This window comes from Canis aureus, chromosome 7 (genome assembly GCF_053574225.1).
Source record: "Canis aureus isolate CA01 chromosome 7, VMU_Caureus_v.1.0, whole genome shotgun sequence".
Taxonomy (NCBI): Eukaryota; Metazoa; Chordata; class Mammalia; order Carnivora; family Canidae; genus Canis; species Canis aureus.
In genome coordinates this window covers 23,679,675-23,694,332 of record NC_135617.1, presented here as the reverse complement: position 1 = coordinate 23,694,332, position 14,658 = coordinate 23,679,675, and the positions used below count along the sequence as shown (strand labels likewise).

The following is a 14,658-nucleotide window of genomic DNA, read 5'->3' as shown; positions in this document are numbered from 1 at the left end:
GGCTCCCGGCATGGAGCCTGCTTCTCCCTCTGCCTGTGTCTCTGCCTCTCTCTCTCTCTGTGTGACTATCATAAATAAATAAAAATTTATAAAAAAAAAAAAAAAAAAAGGAAAGGGAGAAATAAAGGCAAAAAACCTCAACATTTATGAATAAGTGATTAAATAAATTCCAGCACATTAGAACAATGGCATACCTTACAAAGTATAAGCTGGAATGACATGTATTCCATGACACATGAACAAAGAAAGTGATCTTATTTTTATGTATACATTTAATACAAAATATATGTAAATAAGATACAGAGCAAATAATACTTATTTCTACAGAATTCTATATATAGATGTAAAGTTGATCCTCGACCAACACAGGGGTTAGGAATGCCAACCCCCCACTCCCACCCCACCACATACATAAAAAAAAAAAACCCATGTATTTAATGGTTAACTACCCAAAACCCTATGTACAATACTGTAGAAAAAGACACACAGGCCTTCTGATCTCCAACCAAAGTTGGCAAAGTTGGACCCTAGAGTGCTGTCTGCTACTTGTTACTATACCCAAGAATGCAGAATCTCCTTCCACATAGAGTCCAGAGAAAGGCAAAGAACCAGGGAAGGCAGAGCACCTTTACTCACCTTTCCTGGCCACTTGCTCCACCTGGCCCCTATTCCAAGTTCTAACACCGTTCCTGCTTACAGAAAATGGTGGCAAGCAGTGAGCCAGCTGCCACTATCCCTGTGGTATTAATTCCCTGCCTCAGACTTTCAGTACCATGGATAACAACTCCTCCCCACAGTCCCCTCTGTTACCAAGAATCCTGTTTAGTGCTCATCCTACCCCCTGGTTCTCCTAGACTTCTTACTTCAGGGAAGAGGCAGGTTATCATTCTGTTGTCCTTGGCCAACTCTGGCCAGTGATAGGTCCTACCACTGTAGTGAGAATTCACCCCCAAGCCCGTCAGTTCCTTTGCACCTCTTTTACCATTCAATACCTCAATGACCAAGTTTTGCACAGGTAGTAGGATAAGGAGTGCCAGAATAAGATGATGGCCCTTTTGTTCCAGCCTTCCCTGTATCTTTCCTCTAACTTCCCTTTGCTTCTAGGCATTTGGCAACTTCTACCTTACTTTTCAGTCACAAATAAAATACATATTTATTGGAAAACATCCATGTGTAAGTGACCCCCTGTTCAGTTCAAACCTTGTGTTGTTCAAGGGTCAACTGTATATATACACACATATTATTTGTATAAATGTGACTAGAAAAGATATTTTAGTTAGAGAATAAAGTGAAGACTATTATTTTAGAGAGAACATGAGCAGGGGGAAGCTTAGAGGGGGAGGGGGGAGAAGAATCCCCAAGCAGACTCTGAGCTGAGTGTAGGGCCCAATGCAGGGCTCAATCTCATGACCCTGAGATTATGACCTAAGCTGAAAACAAGAGTCAGATGCTCAAACAACTGAACCATTGAAGCACTCAGGTACCCTGAGTGAAGACATTTAACTTTATTTACTTTAATTCAGAATTTTTAAAATAATTTAAGATAGAATATCTTTTTTGAAGGTTAGTCACTTATTTAGTTGTTCCTCTGTCCTTGGAATAAATATTTATTGCTAGATCAAAAAATTTTTCCACCATCAAACATCTTCATGATTTTATGCCAACAAACCTTCAATGTGGAGTCCAGAAGGGACCTAGGCATCTCCCTCTGCTGTATATCAGGCAGAGGGCTCCACGTTAGCCAGTACTCTGGATTTGTAGTCACAGTACTGCTCCAAAAAGACCCAAACATGGAATTAAATAAGTCAGACCACAACGAAGTAATTTCTTCGGTAGACACCTAGAGATAAATAGATAAGAGGATATCCGAGAAAAATTCCATAAACCGAGTTATGAGGTTTCTGTCTTATAAACTCATCTAAAATTAACATGGGTCTAAAGGTGTTAATTCTAATGTCCCTGATTTTCTGCCACCCTGGTCATCTTGGTTAAGCCACTTATCTTATTGATGATAATTTTATAAAACTGAGATCTGTTTTTATGTAGTACAGGAGGAAATATAAGTGAATCACATGATTATAATATCAGCAAAACAGATAAATGAATAGAGCATCATAAAAAAAATTAAGGTTGTACAAAAGAAGTTATATTAACTGTAGTTTACCACTACTCACATTCAATTCTTGGGGGAAAGATTAAAAACACTCACCCACTATGTTTTTGCACAAACAATAAAAATAAGCAAATATTTTAGCCTCATTTAACTGGAAAACAAATAGAATGATTCTAGGAAGATCTGGGAAATACACAGATAATTACTGCAAAAAACACTCAAAATTCTCCCCCTTTGAAAGTTAATTCAAGTAAAATTGGAGTTTTGGACATAAATAAACCATTCTGCAACCAGTCTGTCACAGTAAGTCTAATTGGCTCATAGTATAGAGGTTTATTTCCCTTTTGATTTTGGTTTTTACCTTCTGATGGCGCAGTAAGGACCAAAGGTCTCGAAGCTCTTGCGGAGCAACTGGTGTGTACTTAAGACAAAATGTGATGTGATGACTTATCTCCTCATCTATCTGGGGTTGCTGATTTTTGCTGGATCTGTTCCACAAATAAAGAGGAAGAAAGGATGGGCTGTCAGCTATCAATAAAGTGCTAAAAATCTATTATGTATGGGAAGATGGAACACACAGAACTTATAGTGCATCTATTAAAAAACAGATAAGCAGTTCTATTGGAATAACATCCAGTAATTTGTAGAGGTGGAATCAAAATAGGCAAAGAATCAGTGGCAACTGACTTCTCTTGTTGTCTTTCAGTAACTAGTCCCCTTTAAGTCTGTACTTTGTTTCACATTAGGATACAGAGAATAATCAAACAAGAAAAAAAAGTCCCCCAGAGGAAAATGGCTTACCTTCTTAGACAGGCCTGTGTCATAAAATCAGCTACCACTTTGTACTGCCAAAGCATAGCCAGGTACTCCATTGCAGGCCACAACTGAACACTCCTGGTAAGCTGGATTAAGGAGGTAAAGTCTGGTTGGAACACGGAGGAAGCTTCATTGTGCTTTTTCTCCAGAAAACCAAATGAAATTCCTTTGGCTCTTAGTTCTAAACAATGAGCATTCACAAGATTCTTCAACTCATCTGGACAAAAAGACACATGCAATATTATAGCATAGTGATAAACAGAATAGGAGTAGATTCCCAACTAGTCATGTGACTGTGAGCTTAAACTGAGCTTGAGTTTTGTACTTGTAAAATGATGTTATTAATACCTGCTCAATTCTGATGAGAGAATTACATAATATATGTAAAGTTCATCTCTATGCCTGGCACTTAATTTAATTGTAATTACAGCATACAAAAAGAGGAAAGAAAAAAGAAAGAAAGTGAAACAGAGTAAAAAGAAAACCTAAGGGAAAAACTTAAAACTTATTGGCTACTGGGCAAGAGATACTCCAGGAACACCTGTCAGTATGTTAAACTCCAGAGTATATTACCTGGATTGGCATCTTCCAGAATATTAGCTCTGAAGACCAATCCCCAGGCCTGCAAGAGACTTTTTTTAAAAGTCCATTCAGAAGCAACCACTTGGAGACGATTAATGTCTTCCCACCATCCACTTTCCCCAAGGGCAGGCATCCGCTCCCTTATGGCAAGCGCTTTGTTAAGGATTTTCAACTGAGAAAAACATTCCACCACCAGCTTGTTCTGAAACAACAAAACCCAGGAGAATCTACTTATAGAGGAGAAATGAGATTCTTTTTAGCAGCCTGTTCACATCTAAGAAAAAATTTTAAATATTTCCACAGTGCTTCTAGAAAACATACAGTTTGTTTACCCCTGCTGCTCTCAGGAGATTTTACAGTAATAAAGTTAAAACACCACCCAGACTAATACTGTCAACAATAAGCAAGATGTTAACACTTAACAAATCAGTTAATAGTATTCAGTGAACACTTAGAAGTTAAACATTAAGGCAAGGATAAGTCTAGTTGAATGGCAGGCCTCATGCTCCAGGAGAACTTCAGAAGAGGTCAGATCTTTGTGTTTACTACATGTTTCTTAATTATACCTTAAAAGGAAATGGTCGTCCCAGGAACTTCTGCAACTTCTTTATACCAGTGAAGCCACCAGTCGGGCTCCCCAAGCAATTCTGAATATGTTCTGAGACCGTCTGAACCTCTTTGTAGTATCTTTAAAGGGGAAAAGAGCAGAGGGAAGTAAGGAAAGGGGGAAATGCTGGATAGTAGAGACATAGTAGGGATATCATTTACATTTTATATTTGATTTACATTCACCAATAGGCCAACGGAATAAACCAAAGTAAAGCAAGAAGAAAAGTTTCAATTCCAAACCCTTTTCTCTTTATTATCATAAATGTACATACTGACATCATTACTCTAAATATGACTCTTACTTGTCTTCATGGTTCATTAGGAGGTGGGGGATTTGATGGACCAAATGTTTTAAAACCCAGTGCCAGTGCAGGGCAAGCAGGGCCAAGCCCGGGGTATCCACTTTTACTGTGTCAGCCACAGTCCAAAACCGGTCCCGCCACCGCACAGAATCCAAGATCTAAAAACAAAGTAAACCAAATTACTCACAAACATTTCTCAGTAAAAGACACAAGAAACATATTTCAATTGATGATGACTAAGAAGGCTTAAGTGGATTAAAAAATAAATTAAAATTCCACTGTTCTTCAAGAGGTGAATGGATTGTAGTACATACATTTGATGGAATATTACTTGGCAACAAAAAAAGGAATGAACTGATGCAAAACAATCTGGATGCATCTCAAAATAACTGTTTTGAGTGTAAGAAGCCAGACAGAAAAGTATAATGCATGACTCCATTTATATAAAATGCTAGAAAATACAACTGATCTATAGGAACCAAAAGCACATTAATGGATGTTCGGGTGGGGGGAAGGGAGAGAAAGGGAATACAAAAGAACATGAAGGAAGGCTTGAGGTTATTAGGTATGCTCACTATTATGGTAATGGCTTCATAGACATATACATGTCAAAACATAAAATTCTACACTTCAAATATATGCTACTTATTATGCTAGTTATATACCCATAAAGTTCTAAAATATGTGTATATATATATATATATTTAAAACTGTTAAGAAATATTAAATTTCTCAAGTAATATTGGGCATATAATAACAACACTGTAGTTCATTTCACCCCTAAGAATCTGAAATATTTCTCTAAGCACAAAAATAAAAACATGAAGTACATTTCCTCACCTTAATGACCATGGCATCAGACACCACCCCCTGAGAGGACTGTACCCAGAGCAGGATTAGTGCATCGCAAAGTTCAAAAAAAGCAGCAAGGTTGACCACAATTTCATGGGGCAGGCTGTGATAGCTCTCTGGATCTTAGAGTTGACATAAATAAGAACATTCGATCAGATTTAAATTAATCCCTGGATATTATCAAAATCAACTATAACATGCAACTTAACTGCATCTTTAGTACAAAGGTCAATTTTGAAAGGTCAAAATTGAAAATAAATTCTTAGCCTACTATTATATTAAACTTAGCAAATCAGGTATGCATATCTATAGAAGTTCTTAATGTCTTAATGAAAAATGAAAATTTTAAAGCAATAATGCAGATTTTATAGAAGTACTTGTTTAAATACAAAACAAATCGAAGTGTATGCATGTTTGAAAGAATAGACAGCACAGAGGAGAAGATACAAATGAATGTACTATTAACAATAACTCCTTCAAAGACAGACTTCTATTTTTATGCTTCAATATAGTCCAAATTTTCTCTGACAATCACAGATATATTTTCAATTTAAAAAATAAAGGAAGAATGAAGAAAGAACCTATAGCCAAATAGTGAGGAGCATGAACATTTTGAGCCAACAGATCTAGATTTCAAATTCTAGCTCTATTACTTGCTAGAGATCTGACCATGAGCATCTCTATACATCCTTCTCCTCTTTCACAGCATAGGACCTACACCATGCAAGGTTGCTATAAAAAGTTAAGTGAAATCAAGAACATGTAACAAAGCAGTTAGTCATTATTACTGAATAAATTAGGCCAGCAAATCAAAAAGAATCAGAAAATGGCAGCAGCTGCTGAAGGTCTCTTACCTTTAGAGACATTCTGTGATCAGATGCATAACTCAAGAATACAAAAGGTTAAACTTCTTACCTTTATGGAATTCAAAGGACATTCTCAAAACACTATTTCTTAGCTTTTTGCCACCAATGGAAACCAAATTTGCTTCAGTAAAAATCCGTTTTTCCCGGTCAAGATATAGGATTGTCCTGAAATGAGATCAATAATATAACAAATATTATCAGTTATTGGTGTATACTACTTGGCAATCACATCCTCTAACTGCTAAAATCTTGAGAATGCTTGGAACATCAATCTCCTTCAACCTGTCATTCACTTCCAACCCCTGCAAATTCTGGATTGAAGAGATGGAGGTGAAAAGTGATGATGACTGAGTTGGGGGTAGGGGTGAAAATGGGGAGGACAGATGGCTGGGAAAACCTGCATTTAGGTAAACTGCCAGGCTTTACTGTGACCTGACAAACGGCCCTAACAACTCTTAAGAGCGGCCAAAATAAAATTTATCTCCAGTGTTAGAAGTTATCTGGGGAGGCAGATGGGGAAGCTACTAGGAGGGGGAGACAAGAAGGCCTTTGAAGTGCTACTCCATACCACATGCATGAGTTCATTTTGTGAAAATCCATCGAAACCAAATATACTCATTATTAAGTGTACTTTTCTATAATGTACATTATACCTCAATTACAAAATTAGTTTTAAAAATGTATTACATTGCTTTCATGAAGATGGCACCAAAGGCAAAGAAGGAAACCGTGCCCCTCCCAAAGCCAAAGCAAAGGCTTTGAAAGCTATGAAAGCGGTGCTGAAAAGCATGGACAGTCACAAAAAAAATAGAAGATCCACATGTCACCTACATTCCGATGACCCAAGACCCTGCGTCATAGAAGGCAGCCCAAATATCCTCAAAAGAGTGCCCCCAGGAGAAACAAGCCTGATCACTATGCCATCATCAAGTTCCCCCTGACTACTGAGTCAGCCATGAAGAAAATAGAAGGCAATAACACACTTGTGTTCACTGTGGATGTTAAGGCCAATAAGCACCAGATCAAACAGGCTGTGAAGAATCTCTATGACACTGATGTGGCCAAGGTAAACACCTTAATCAGGCCTGATGGAGAGAAGAAAGCATATGTTCGACTGCCTCCTGACTATGATGCTTTGGATGTTGCCAACAAAATTGGGATCATCTAAACTGAGTCCAGCCAGCTATAAATATAAATTTTTTCACTATATTAAAAAAAAAGTATTACATTACACTGATAGTCAATTAAAAAAAAATAATGCTGGCCATTATAGTAAATGTGAGGAAAGACCAGCCTATGAAACAATTAGATAAATTTGTATGTTGAGTGTGTAGGTGAGCATACAGGTGCTACATATTTCTCCAACATGGGAAGTGATGTGGAAGGCTGAGGAAAGGACCTGTGAAAGAATGAGCAGGTGAAAATGGGAGGAGCTGCTGCGAATCATGAATAGAAAACAACTGAAACATGACTATCCTATGATAAAGGATTAATTGCAAAATAAAGGCAACATTAACGTTAAGCTGGTATATCTCTAAAAGCATCCTATTAAGTTATTAAAAACTTGCAAAATTTACAGGCATTTTGACACCAGAGCCAGAATTACTTGAATGAGCAGAGAGTATAAAGGAGAAGCAGCAATGAAGGAAATCCCACCTAATATCCACCACTTCTCGGGTTCAGAAGATTAAACACATGTAAGCTAAACCTGACAGAGTTTAGAAAAGGTATAATCTGTAAAGCTATATTGTACAATGAGGTAAACAGTGCTCAGAATATCAGGCTTCACCTACTTGTTCGCAACAGACTCTAAAAGGGCAAAGAGCTGCTCAGGCTGGTCTGTTTGTGGATCAAAGTCCATTGAATTTCTAATGATGTCCAAAGCCTGCATATTCCATCGGGGATCCAAAAGAATCACAAATTCATCTGGTGAAAATATAAAACAAAAAGTAGAATTTTGGAGTTAAACTCTTTGCCTAGAAAACTTCAATTGAAGATTTTTACTATCTTAATTTGATCATATTCAGTTCTGATGGGGAAGGGACAGAATAGGAAAATTTCTAGTTTCAGCCCACAGCATTAGAAAAGTAAAATCCAACTGCTTTTACACTTTCCTTTCTAAATGCAAAATTTCTACTAGTCCTGAAAATTCATTCCACTGCAGGATATAAAATAATCTCTCTGGAACATAAGCATTCCAACCAATACAGTCACTTGCTCCAAAAACAATTCATGAGCTTAATCAACCAATCTGCTGTCATTAACTTCAAAAAACTAACTTACGTGGTGGAAAAATGAATAAATATGTCTCATTATTGGATTTCAATAAGAAAATCAATTCAAGGAGCACTTGGGTGGCATAGTTCAGTGTCCAACTCTTATTTCAGCTCAGGTCCTGATCTCAGGGTCATGGGACCTGTGTCAGATCCTGTGCATGCATGGAGTCAGCCTGAGAGTCTCTCTTCCTCTACTTCTCCCCCTCTTCTTTGAACTTGCAAGCACAGGTGCACTCTCTCTCAAAAATAAATAAATATTTAAAACACATACACACACAAAAAAAACCTCAAGATTATTTTATTATTTTAAAAAGCCCTTTCTTTATAATCAGAGAATGTGGCATCTGCTGCTTCTTCGGCTTAAACTTGGCACCTCTTCTGTAAGGCAGCAGTGATCGATCTGACTTTTCTCCAGAGGCTGTGAGAACTCAAAGAAGGGAGGCAAAACAAAACAAAGGTAACATAAACTTCAAGGCGGCTGGGTAGGTCAGTGGAGCACTTCAAGTTTTAAAGGTATCTACCATCCGAAGAGGGTACCTCCACCCCAGTGTTCATAAGAGCAATGTCCCCTATGGCCAAACTAGGAAAGAGCCCAGATGTCCATCGACAGATGAATGTATCGGATAAAGAAGATATGGTATATATATGTATACAATGGAATACTACTCAGCCACCAAATAAAGAGAAATCTTGCCCCTTGCAATGACATGGATGGAGCTAGAGGGTATTATGCTAAGTGAAATAAGTCAATCGGAAAAAGACATATGATCTCACTGATATGTGGAATTTAAGAAACGAAACAGAGGATCATAGGGAAAGAAAGGAAAAAATAAAACAAGAGAGGGAGACAAACCATTAAGAGACTCTTAATCACAGGAAACAAACTGAGGGTTTCTGGAGAAGAGGAGGAAGGGGGGAGGTAATAACTGGCTGATGAACATTAAAGAGGGCATAGGACATAATGAGCACTGGGTATTATAGAAGAATCACTGACTTCTACTTCTGAAACTAATAATACAGCGATTTAAATTCAATTAACATAAAAACTTTAAAAATAAATAATAGTAAATAAAGGTTATCTACTATACAGCAGACTAACAAATGCCTACTGTGAACAGCAAAGTACATGGAAGGAACTCACATTCCAAAGTCCAGTAAGACTACATGATCCAAAGCTATACACTTGAAAAGGAAGATGAAGGCATACCTACTATGTTCCAACAGTGGGCAAATAATACCTGCTAAAAAGGGAAACTGCTACTCTAGTCTAGAACTATTCCCAAAGACCAAAATTCTTTCATACTTGGGAAACCATGATTTAGTTCAGCCACAACATGACCACTACAGGAGTTTTCCCTATTATTTGATTTCTTCCCAAACGTTTACCTGTTACCTTTAGTATACAAAAGACAACTGGTATAGCACAAAAGCATCATGCATGTTTTCTTCTAAACCAAATGGCAATGGTATGTTTTGATCAATATCAAATGAAGATAGGGATGGGAAATTAAAAACCTGGTTCTGTGAACATGTCCCTAATTTCCTCATTAATGCTTATTTCAACCAACTTCATATTATTCTCTTCAAGTAAAAGAATCTTACTCTAATTAAAAATAAATTCTGGGGGCTCCCAGGTGGCTAGGTCAGTAAAGCGTTTGACTTCCACTACGCTCATGGTCCCAGGATCAAGCCCTAAGTCAGGCTCCCCACTCAGTGGGGATTCTGTTTCTCCCTCTGTCTCTGCCCCTCCTCCCACCTGTCCTCTGTCTCTTAAATAGTCTTTTTAAGAAATAAAAATAAAAAAATAAGTTCTGAGTGCCTCATTTGCTTTTTGTTTTTTTTTTTTTTTAAAGATTTTATTTACTTATTCACGAGAGACACAGGGAGAGAGAGAGAATGACAGAGACATAGGCAGAGAGAAGCAGGCTCCACGCATGGAGCCCGATGCGGAACTTGATCCCGGGACCCAGGATCATGCCCTGGGCCAAAGGCAGACGCTCAACAGCTGAGTCACCCAGGTGTCCCTGAATGCCTCATTTGATTAGATACCTTGAATGGCTATTTATTTTATCATTATGGTTTTGTAACTTTATATTTAAGGCTTTAAAAAGTTTATTAAGGTTTTGTATCTTCTGAAGTAATTCACACTATATACCCATAGCCTAAAACCCTTTCTGTTAACAACACTAATAAGTAACAGAATGCTTTGAGTGGAAGGGACCCAGAAAAATGAATTTAATTCTCCCATTATTTAAACATAGGCAGTAAGTATGAATGATGGTTTCCAAATGAAGCCAGTTTGTGGCTGAGTTGGGACCACAGACCAGTCTGCCAACTCCCATTTTCTCCCATGTTGTATATCACCATCCTCTTTCAAAGACTAAAGAATAAATGGATAGTTTCAAACAAAAAAAGTGGAATTTGCATCTGGATACATTGAGTCTTCCAAAATACAGTGCTCATTACAGTGGCAGTTGTGACAGGTCTTTTTCCGTGGACTCAATGGACCAATTTCCTAAACTGTGCATTTCCTGAACTCGAAATTAAATCAGGTGCAGTACCTGTTATATTTGGTTGTAATACTTTGATGACATTACTGACCCCAGCTGAGAGAGAATTTGAGTAAAAATTCCTAAGAGATGCAGCACTGGCTTCCAAATGAATCTGTATTGATTCTGTGGAGAAAGGAGAAATAATGTTAATATCTACAGTGGGGCTGTCCAAGCAAACTTTTTGCAATAACGGAAACATCCTATAGTTGCAGTGTGAGGGCAGCCATTAGTCTTGTGTTAGTAAGCATGTGAAATGTGGCCAGTGCAACTAAGGACTGGATTTTAGATTTTACTTAACTTTAATTTATATATATATTTTTTTTAATTTTTATTTTATTTTTTATATACATATATATTTTTTTATATTTACATTTTAGTAGCTACCTGTGGCTAGTAGCTCTCATACAGGACAATGCAGATAAAATACAAATTCTCTCTATACAATTTTAGACAGATCACATGCATAACACAATACAGATATTCTTTGGCTAAGTTCTCATGGATAGAAAGGTTCATATAAACTCTACTACTTTAGGCAACAAGTTCTACCAACCAATTCCAAGTCCTGTACTTTGCAACCCGTGCAATGTTGTTAAGGTTGGTTTTTCCTCTTAAAATGAAAAAAAAGTACAAAGAAATTAAGCAGGACAACTTAGAATACTGGAACTAAAATAAGTCTCTTAAGCACTTTAAGGCAAATGAAGTTTACCAAAAACAACCTTCCCCAGATAGGATGGTTGTATAGCAGCATGTTCAAAAAATAAGCAGTAACATGATAGAGTACATTTTCCTTTTGGATTTGATAGAAAAGTGGAAGACCATGAAATGCTAAGGATTACACAGGGGCCAAGTTTCTCTTAGGACACATCTAAGGGCAGTTACATGCCTTAATTTTTTTTAACAGCTATACAAATAGTAAGGCCAGGTAACAAATTTATTGCTAGATCTCCCAGATACAATTTTAAGTATCCTCACAGGATAATACAGCTACTAAGGCACTAAAATAGTTTATTTATGCACTTATTATACAAATTAAGCTTTTCAACTCACCCAACCCCTGTGGTATATTCTTGGCTAAATGATAAAGCCATTTAACTCTGAGCATCCAATCTTGATTGGTTGCTCGTTCTATAAGCAATTTAACAGCCATGGCCAGAACATCTGGTTCATCAATCCAGTAAGTATCCACTTCGACTGAACTGAATTTCAAGCTCTCGGGGTTAGGAGACTGCATAATTTTCTCTAAATCGGGTAAGGTAAGAGGCTGAATCCTGAAATTTTTAGAGAAATAAGGCAAAGTCAGTACTAGAATGAACTTTCATTTTACATTTCAAAGAACCAGGAAAATAACTTTACAAATAACGGATCAAACAACAGGGGAAAGATTAGTCCCTTTCAAAGGAGAATAATTAAAACATATCTAGTGAATAATAAATAGGGAGCAATATTACAATGAACAAGGAAACTATAACAGCTGGGTAATAAATGACCATATAACATTCCGGTCAAACATGTTGGGTCATGACCACTACCATCAAAAAAAAGTCAAGATGCCAAAGAGACACAAACTCAAGGCTCCACTAACCTGGCCCAGCTGCTGGTTTTCATGCTCATCCTGTTAAGGCAATATACTAAGATCTGTCCATCACTTCGGACTACAGACAGGTGAGAGTCTTCTGTAGCAAAGAGAGCTGAGGGCAGAGAATCTGGCCACAGGCCCAGAGCAAGGATGGAGTTACCCCAGGTTTCATGTGCTCGAAGAGAAAAAACATGTTTCTCCAGTAAAGCCTGTGCAAGCTGGTAGGAGATAAAAACACACAGGCAACATCTAAGTGCTATTACCAAAAGTAGAAGAGGAATAATAGTTTTCCAGGACCTTTGTGATCATCCCACAACTCTCATCACAGTCTTCAATTTTCAACACTACAAGCTAAATTCCACTTTGCCTAAAGACAGTTAAGTTTCAAAGAATATTTACATTTAACCTATTTTCCAGAAAAGTACTTAGATACCAGATCTCTACTACAGATAACTGAAGTGCTCCACTCTCAGTTCATTAAAGTCACCATCAATAAAAAGAATTTCCCCCATCCAAATAATGCAAAGTGTTATAAATGAGAAAGCTGTTTGAAATACTTCATGGTACCTTCTGGTTTGCTGGTGAATGCTGGGAGCAGACATATGCTTCCCAGCATACTTCAGAAAAGGCTCTGTCTAAACTCAGCCCTCGCTGTAGGTACTGCACAATGAATAAGGCTGTCTGAATTAGAGTTGAAATAGAGGACGTTGGAGAACCTACAAAGAAAAAAAATATTGCCTTCTATGAGCAACAGATTCTGCAAAATCTCCCATGAAAACAGATAAATTCATCTTCTCATCAAACTTTGTTTCATTCAATCCACCCACTTACCTTAGAAAGCCTTCTAAGTAGAATCTAGAGTCTCACCAGCACATTATGGACTTGTAAGAACATTCATATTCCTTCCCTATCTTGTCTCCCTCCCTCCATTTCTGGCTGTCACAAACATACTGCAGGAAAGTGAAAACTACAAGTAGGACAAAGCCTGGTCATTTATATCCTTAATCTAAAGTTGACAAACGCTGAAGTAGCAAAATGAGCATGGCCTCATAAAGGACCATGCACTTTAAAATCCAACAGAACTACATTCAAAGCCTCACTGTTTGGCTTTGATGAGTTATTCAACCTCTCTGAACCCTATTCTGTAACACGAAAACATGCCATGAAGAATTAATGTGAAAACTAAAAAACCAATAGACATTGTACCTAACACATAGCAGTTACTCAATAAATAGCATTTATCATTACCTTTGTTATTATTCTTGCCTGTTCCTGTATATTTGGACAGATAGGTTTTATTAGAAGAAATAACACCCTGTTTTAAGCAGTTCAAAGTTCCCTCTTTATACTATCTTCAAAAGACTCAATGACGAGGTAAGAGGGATAAACTTTACAAATTTTAGTGCCTAAAGCAGTATTCCTTAAGGTAAGAGTGTCTGAATGAATCTACCAGAATCATCTGGGGAGCTTCTTTAAAATACTAATTTCTGTGTCTCACCCAGATTTACTGAACCCAATCTCGTAGGGGGAAGACAGGCATCAGCACATCTCTATTTTTAACAGACTTTTCTGGTAATTCCTATTTGTACGTACACTAAATTTAAGAACTCCTAGATTAAAAAAAAAAAAAAAAAAGAACTCCTATATTAGCAGTCAAATGGAAAAATATATGAATTTCTAGAAGAATAAAACTCTGCAGAGGCCTGTTAAGTCAAGCACCTTACCTACTACAGTGCTTTGGATCTCTGTGTGTAGAGCCAAGAGGCTATCACACACACTATCCCCCACCAACCCAAGGCTGTGCAGCAGAACTTTCAGATCCAGGTCATCTGGGATGTTTCCATCTCCTTCTCCTGAAATGTAGATTTCAAGTCCACGATTCCTCATAGCTCGGGATATTTCTCCATGAACAGGATCCATCGAGAGAAAAAGTCTAGCAATTCAAAGGGAAAAAAATTAAAATCACAGTTGCAACCAATGATGCAGCTCAGCAACAATTGGTGAGGGCAAATCCTATGTGTTAGAACTTCAGGGAGTTTATCAAGGGAGATACCGTTAACTAAAACTCTGCTATTTTCATCTAAATTCTATCTTTTAGTGCCAAAATGCAC

The 14,658-nt window shown here is 37.4% G+C and overlaps 1 protein-coding gene across 3 annotated transcripts in view; it reads right to left on the bottom strand.

Annotated features, from left to right (window-relative positions):
- The window catches only part of MDN1 (midasin AAA ATPase 1), a 168,600-nt gene that overhangs the window by 52,813 nt on the left and 101,129 nt on the right, over positions 1 to 14,658 (bottom strand). For all 3 annotated transcript variants that reach the window (XM_077903070.1, XM_077903067.1, XM_077903068.1), the window contains exons 46-59: positions 14,272 to 14,480; positions 13,115 to 13,263; positions 12,554 to 12,765; positions 12,019 to 12,239; positions 10,978 to 11,091; positions 7,934 to 8,066; positions 6,190 to 6,305; positions 5,263 to 5,396; positions 4,423 to 4,580; positions 4,078 to 4,198; positions 3,503 to 3,713; positions 2,915 to 3,146; positions 2,475 to 2,601; positions 1,670 to 1,840 (exon numbers count right to left, since the gene is read on the bottom strand). In XM_077903070.1, the coding sequence (XP_077759196.1) occupies positions 1,670 to 1,840; positions 2,475 to 2,601; positions 2,915 to 3,146; positions 3,503 to 3,713; positions 4,078 to 4,198; positions 4,423 to 4,580; positions 5,263 to 5,396; positions 6,190 to 6,305; positions 7,934 to 8,066; positions 10,978 to 11,091; positions 12,019 to 12,239; positions 12,554 to 12,765; positions 13,115 to 13,263; positions 14,272 to 14,480 (2,308 nt within the window). The remainder of the gene's footprint in view (positions 1 to 1,669; positions 1,841 to 2,474; positions 2,602 to 2,914; positions 3,147 to 3,502; positions 3,714 to 4,077; positions 4,199 to 4,422; positions 4,581 to 5,262; positions 5,397 to 6,189; positions 6,306 to 7,933; positions 8,067 to 10,977; positions 11,092 to 12,018; positions 12,240 to 12,553; positions 12,766 to 13,114; positions 13,264 to 14,271; positions 14,481 to 14,658) is intronic.